At 39.9% G+C, this 7,493-nt stretch overlaps 1 protein-coding gene across 3 annotated transcripts in view; it reads left to right on the top strand.

Moving 5' to 3' along the window:
- Positions 1–4,088: 4,088 nt before the first annotated feature.
- Positions 4,089–7,493, top strand: part of arid2 (AT-rich interactive domain 2) — a 30,135-nt gene continuing 26,730 nt past the window's right edge. The window contains exons 1-3 of one of the 3 annotated variants that reach the window (XM_026326549.1): positions 4,089–4,107; positions 6,628–6,813; positions 6,937–7,030. In XM_026326549.1, coding sequence (XP_026182334.1) covers positions 6,722–6,813; positions 6,937–7,030 — 186 coding nt within the window. In that variant the 5' untranslated portion in view covers positions 4,089–4,107; positions 6,628–6,721. Of the gene's footprint in view, positions 4,108–5,898; positions 6,814–6,936; positions 7,031–7,493 lie in introns of those variants that run through there. The other 2 variants (XM_026326548.1, XM_026326547.2) reach the window with 2 other exon arrangements.

Genomic DNA, 7,493 nt, shown 5'->3' with positions numbered 1-7,493 from the left:
GCAAGTGCTAAGCAGGTCCCTGGGTGAAGTGAGATCAGAAGAATACAACACAAAGGGGTTTTTGTGATTGACTGTGGAAAGTTGGTTTTCCTTTTCAGGTACATAATAGGTGGCATATAATATGACGGCTCACCATGATTGTGCAGTGGAGAAAGTATTTGATCAAAACCAGTATCACCTTAGCAGGCACCGGGGCCTGTAGAAACAAACAGACAAAAAGGTAAAGATCAACCGCAGTGTCTCCATGTCAACACCACTGGGCCATAATGGAGACAAAAGGAACCCTGAATTACTTTATAGGTACTTTCGCTGTACATACAGCTTCAGGAGCTATTCAGGACTGGTTTGTCTCAAGAGGAGGACAGTTTCGTGTTAAATTTCAGCCGCACCCTCACCATTGTGATGAAACCATGGCAGCCTCTATTACAGCTCTTTTTGTTATAAATTCTTGAGGAAACAGCCAGTCTCCCAGCTGCTGAGCGTGCCACCCCACCAGCTGACCGTCTTAAACTCCTTGAAACTGGATATTCCTCCATTATTGACTAGAAAACACACATGACTTGTTTGTGTAGAATGTAACACAATATTTTTTTTGGTTTGTGTTCCAACATTGGATTACTGTGCAGATTAAACATTTGCCTTGCCTACCAGAGTTCACCAAACTGCAGGTTTTCTCCTAGAAACACAGGCTTCAGCCTCTACAAAATCAGTCACCTGATAAACTACTAACCAGCAAAAGTATTTCAGAAAAATGGCAGTATTTTAACAAGAGATGTTACTAGGTAAAAACCAAACCAAAACAGCATTTAGCAAGCCAAAAACTGATATAAAAGCAATTTGAAGTCTCATTTCCCTCTCCCAGTCACTTCTGAATCAGTGTGCCATTAGAGACAAGCTCAGGCATTTGTAGAAAATAAAACTCATTAAGGGGGGGGGGCATATGTGTCAATAAGATGAATTTAATACAATGCCAGTCTCCTTTTGAATAAAGTGGTGTTTAAATTTCAGAAGGGAGCATTTATTCTGACTACCATTGGCCAAGGGTCACTCAGACTTTAATAGGACTCCTGTTGTAAGCTATAGGTTGTCATCAGACAGCTGTTTTTCAGGCTTATGCCACATGCATGTCAGTGTTATTGTAATTATTTGTTTTTTAATTACAAAAAGCAGTCACTGTAAGGTAACATTGAATTAGGAGTAGGAAACTTGTTAAAAGTCTTGTTCCTTTATAATAACCTTCCACTGAAACATCACTAATCAAGTGTCCCCAAGCAAATTGGCTGCAGCAGTAGATCAGTTCAGACAGTACTGAATCAATTTTAATTCACAGCATTACCAACCACTGAATGTGCCAGTTTTATTGTGCCCTTGATTCTGCCATTCTTTTTGGCACAAGGAGCAAACAAAATGATATGAAAGTATTTGTTTTATGTCATGAATTTAACATCAATGTGTTCACTGCCCTTGACTGGAACACAGCCATGGGTAATGTCGTTGGTAATACATTTGTGCTTCTTGTTATAGTAAAAATGTTTTTCTAAAAAGGTCTTATTGGATTTCAAGGACAAAATGAACATTAGAACACTGCAGAATCAAAACTGGCAGTGCATACTCATATCATCAATCGCCTTCATTGCAGTATGAAGAATAAACAAAACATAATGAAAGAGTTTTTTTTCACAGAGGAGTCAAAGTATGGAAATACTGCTGCAGCTGTTAATAATGGGTAGGATATTACCCATGTGTTTACCCTGCTGTCCCACTTACATACCATTGATTAATACTGTGATTTATATCTGAAGTGTATTTATACTAAAAAAAAAGGTTAAAATTACTGCATTTTTGATTATCAAAGTAGCCTATAGCATTCTTTATATAATTACAAAAATGACAAAACAGGCAATCATGGATGGTAAATGCACTTAAAAGTGGTGTTGGCAGTCATTTGTTCCACAGTGAAATAAACAAAGGGGAAATAAAAACAAATATGTGCTACATACATGTTAATTCGTTGAAAAACATTTTGTTTTCTCCTAAAATTTCAAGTGAGGAATGAGCAGTAACCTTGCAAATTTATTGTTTAATTATAATATTCAATGCATTAATGTGATTATGTACTGGAGTACAAATAATTTGCATACTAACTAACCAACAAGATGCAGTTCAAGTACAAGTACCAGCAAATGCACCATTCACTTGTCTAAACTACCAACCATGAAACAAAAGTGCCACCTAGTGATGACAATGGACAAACACGAGCATTTTTAAAATGCAGCCTACTTCATTTAAATTATTGTTGAAAACAATAATTATTTTATTCAATCTAAACAATAACGCCATGAATTCATCCTAATATGTACATGGTTATAGTGACTATAGGTAAACAATAATCCACATTTAAAGTGTCTTATTTAACTCTGACTTGCTTTGGCCATCCAAATGGACTTACACTGCTGCTTTTATGGAATTTAATGCTATTTTATCTAGTTTTATATTCTTGATCCTCCTTCAGTCATTTACAATCAAAATTTCAATGGTACTAAATCGACTGTCTACTTTATGAACTCATAGTAGGCAATTTAGGATGAGATGTGAATAAACAAATATCTGATTACAACATACCACTTTTGTATGTACTTGTGACAGAAGGTCAAAGCTCATTCCCTTGTCTTTTTTATTACCACTGATAACTGACAACCTTATTCCAAACGACAGCAATGATCTTGAGCCTGGGTTCCAGTAAATTCACTATGCAAGAAAAGTTATACATTACAGTGATGACAAAACACAGAAACAGTCAACATGAGAGGATATAAAAATTTCATATCAGATAAAGGTCACAATCACAGCACAGGATTGGTAATAATGTGTGACATTAAATCTGCAGTTAATATATATATTTGTGTGATTGTTTGGGCCCCAGACTGAGAACAGATTTAATGCGCAGCAATAGCAAAGTGTATTTTACTTATTGTATACATGAATTAATGCAAATGAGCAAAGTCTGAATATTTCACTAGAAATGCCATTTTAAAAGAGCTGTTTAGTCTGACAACAGTGTATTTAACATAAGCATAAAACTATAAAACAGGTCTAACATTTGTTACAAGACAAACTGAAGACTCTAGGGTGTAGATTCAGTGTAGTATGATTATTTTAATTATGGGTAATCCTCTTGCCTTTATACATACATGAGGCGCGACATTACCGTTTGAACAAGGCGGCCGCGGTGAAGTATCGCGGGAATAGACAGCCGCGGCTCATGCGGCATTAAGTGTATATACAAACCTCGGCACCCTCCCCTAATCTCCCAGCATGCATTTTGCCCCAACTGTGACTGTATCCACTTTAAAATCTCTCAACTGATCCCCTCCGAGTACAATATGTTCCTGACGCAACGAGGTAGATCCGTCCCATCCCTTAGACATAACGCCTGTCTGCCAGAAGATGGAGCCATTTCCCACCAAATAGCCCGACACCTCCCATTGCTTCAGACACACCAGCCGCAGGCGTGGAAGCGACAGGGAGAAGGGAGTTGTAAGGACGTTGCATACACTTAGCGTCCCGCTGGGCCCTTTTGTCTGGGTGCTCGGAGGCAGCTTGGGCTCGCTGTTCGCCTTTGCACCATATGCCGTGAGAGGCCTGGCTGTCACATCAGATGAGGACCTCAGTGTGATGGTATAGCCGACCGTGCAGCCTTCTAGCACACAATCACAGTCAATGCACACCAATCATCACTTCTTAAATGCAGCTTAAAGGGGTGGCTGCAGAGATGCTAAGAATAGAAAAGTTAACCCCTGCTTTTTTCCTACAAATTTTAAGCACGTGACAACGACTGACAAACTAATGGCATATGTGGACTTTTAAGAATGAACGTATTAATTAAAAATAAATTAGGAATCTATTTGGTGATTTCAAACCTACTGTACATTTGAATAGCTACTTGATGAGTATTATTATGAGTATTGGTGCTACATATAATAATGTAAATATTCATCCTGAGGACATGCTCCATTGCCTTTTTGACGCAAACTGTACAGCGACAAAATTATTTAATAGTCCATCCAGCTGAATGCCTCTGGGAAATGCCCATATGCAACAGAATAAGTAAGCCATTTTCATACTACAGCTCCAACTATTTTTCAACATCAATTCTATTAATTTATTCCAATGTTACTCAATCTAAAACGCGACTGGGGTTATACAGTCATTTTGAGTAGCGGTAATAGCACAGTTGTCAGTTTTCGCCACAGTAATGGAGAGGCAACTACGAATAGGTTTCACTACATTGTTTTAAGTAAACAGAAGAAATGGTTATTTTTTGTTTGACTCTTAGGATATTTGAGTTGACCGTCTCTGGTCTACAAATACAGACAGGCTTCACCTTCTTTAGCCAACTGCTGCACTGCATTCAGTAACGTTACCCAAATTAAATCGGCAGAGGCATCAGACTGATAAAACACACACTGATTAACTCGGTTTAGTAACTAGAAGTCTTAAAATGACCAATATCATGGATTATGTCGACACTAAAGCTAAGCAAATATAAATGCAAACCGAATGTACGCGCATACGGTGGCTACTTAGCCCGTTAGCTACAATAGCATTTTAACAGGTAGCTAAACATGTCAGAGCAACGTATGTGTACCTGGTGTTTTTGCTGTTTAATCTGCTGTTTATGAGGCTACATGCAGTTAAATTGTGACACATCTAAACCTTATGAATTACTTCTGTCGGCAGGTAACGTTAGCTAGCTAACGTTAGCGACATTAGCGATCTTAAAAAGGACTAGCGTTAATGTAGTTAACCCACCGGTACAGCTAGCTAGCGTTCAAACTACTACTTAACAGGTTAGTAGTTGGTGACTGGTGATACCAAATAATAGTTAACGTCTCCGCTAGCTAGATAATTAAATTAGCATGAACAGTTCGGAATAATTTCATTGTAATTTCGCTCATTTAGCTAACAATTGCTAAGCTAACAGGCTAGCTAGAGCGAGATGGCTCGTTAGCTAGCCCAGAATTCGGTTGACGGGTGGGGAGTCCAAACAGGCGTGAGGTGAACTCCGGTGTGCCGCAGTTTGTTTGCAAAAACAGTGCTATTTCGAAAACCACACGCAAGGACAAACACTTTTCCGCTGTCTAATGTCAATTCCTCAAAATGGGGTCTGCTAACGTACGTCTCCGCCATTTTGTGACAGGTTTTTCATTGAGCAAAGGGGTACGTGTAATGGTTGAATGTAACCCCATCAAGAAGATATCCGCTTGGCAGTTACAGGGAAAAGGGATCAGGAGTAATTTTCAACCACTCCTGTAAGATAGAAGTCGTTTTGAAGTGGTCAGCAAGGGATGGGGGCAGCTTACCACAGTGTTTATAACTTGTAGGGACCATATGTTAAAAGCATCAAAACCTTTGTCAACTAGTACTTTATATAAATGCTTTAGGAAAGAGATTAAATTCTGGATTTTGAATGTATTAAAGCATAGTATCCATCCAAATCACCAACTTTGTGCCCTCACAAGCCAAAATAGGAATGTGAACATATACAATTATTAGATTTAATTTTAATTAAGCTTCACCATTCTAATTGCAGTATGACAATATTGTAATTCTGGGCTAGCTAATCTCATGTGACAAAATATTCTATAAAATGTCACAAGATACATTTTTGACAAATATGTCAGTGATTAGGCAATGTGAGAATGTTATTTTTTAGAAAATATATAGCCATGGATGTCAAAATATATTTGGTGCAGTGGTAAACACTTTACTACATTAGTTTTCAGACATGGAAAAGCACATGGGTGCCAGTAAACAATAACTTGTATTCACATAAGTAGGTTACTGATAGAGTAGACTAGTGAATTTAAAAAACGTATGCAGTAGTTTTGTAAGTCTTGTGGATACATACTATTTTAAAATATACCTGTGAATATATCTATATATATTTTTTGAAAATTCCATCTTCACTTAACTAGTATCACTGAAGCAAGACACTGGTTTTAATAGCAGCTACAAATCTGCTGAAAGTTTATAACAGCCTGGAAAACAGGATTTTACTAATAAAATGTAGGGTTGCCCTCCATTACATGCTCATTTGGGATAACAAGGGAACTACGTTAATTAGTGTTATCCCCTCCCCCTCACGGGACATTTCCAAGTACCTCCTGACCCGGTTTCCTACCAGAGACACAAGTTGTCAGACGGTCCCTAAAAAAGAAAACAGTCTCTATTGTTCCAGCACCCGCTCCGCTCTACAGGGTGCAGTGCCGCCTGTGGCCGCAGAGGGCGCTGCACCCATGGCAGGCCGGCCTCCGCGGCCTTCACATCTTTTTGTCTGAGAACTGGATCCCTCTGCCGCTCTACAGTGTGTGCGATAGCCTCGGAGCTGCGTCCGTACCACACTGTCAAACCACTCCAGACGAATACAACCGCGACCAAAAGCATTAATTCAACACCTTCTGCCATGGCGTTTCTAATCTGTCGGTAAATCGCTCGTATTTGTGACTGTTCGTTGGAACTTAGTCCGGGGTTGAATCGGGTTGGCTTTCTGTGTGCATCAGTCTTTATTAGCGAGCTGCCGCTCTTCTTGCTATCAGCAATTTCTTTAACTTTTTAAACACTCAGCTTCGCGAATGACTGAGCGCCGGCGGAGTATGGGATCCTTGGTGTCTTAAGAAGCGACTGAAGTGGGCTTTAACCGTTTTTGCATGCAAAAACAATGGCAAATTCGACGGGGAAAAATCTACTAGATCAGCGAAGGAAAGGACAGGCTTTCCTGGACGAGCTGCGGCAATTTCACCAAAGCAGAGGGTGAGATTGGGGCGTCTTTATTTCCAAGAAATATAACTTTAAATTTTAATTGCATGTGACTGGGACTTAACCAGGGCTGTTATTTAGACATGTGTGCCTTTATTCCTTGTGTTATCCCATCAGATCGCCTTTCAAGAAGATTCCTATCGTGGGTGGGAAAGAGCTGGATCTGAATGCTCTCTATATCAGAGTCGTCTCTTTAGGTGGATTTGCTAAGGTGAGTGGGAACTAAAAGTAGATTTTCTCCACACGCTGCCGTCTGTGGACTCCTCGGTGGACCACTCTACAACTCCGTGTGGGTAACCCGGGACAAGTGTAACCCCTTAGAAAGACGTTAGTGGGTCGGTGTTGGCCTTGTGCTAGTTTGCCATGTATCTCTATGCAATGTGGTGGCTTGTGTTGTTGTGTGGTTTGAATTGAGAGTCCAACCGCTCGGAGTCAGAGTGCAGTTGGAGCGACTCAAAATTAGCGGGCACGTTTAACATCGATTATCGGCACGGAGCCCGGCCTCGGAAAACACCGCTTAGCACATCGTGTTTCGCCCGGGCTTTTACCGGTAGTTTTCAACCAGGGGGAAGCATGATTTTTCTTTCTCGCCATAGCCATCTTTCTTCGGCTTCATGGCTGATCTCAAAATGTAGGCCTCACAGGCCCATGTAGTGAATACAGTAAACGGTACC

Source organism: Mastacembelus armatus, chromosome 23 (genome assembly GCF_900324485.2).
Source record: "Mastacembelus armatus chromosome 23, fMasArm1.2, whole genome shotgun sequence".
NCBI classification, from domain to species: domain Eukaryota; kingdom Metazoa; phylum Chordata; class Actinopteri; order Synbranchiformes; family Mastacembelidae; genus Mastacembelus; species Mastacembelus armatus.
The sequence above is the reverse complement of the archived record's forward strand: the minus strand, read 5'-3'. Positions and strand labels throughout refer to the sequence as shown.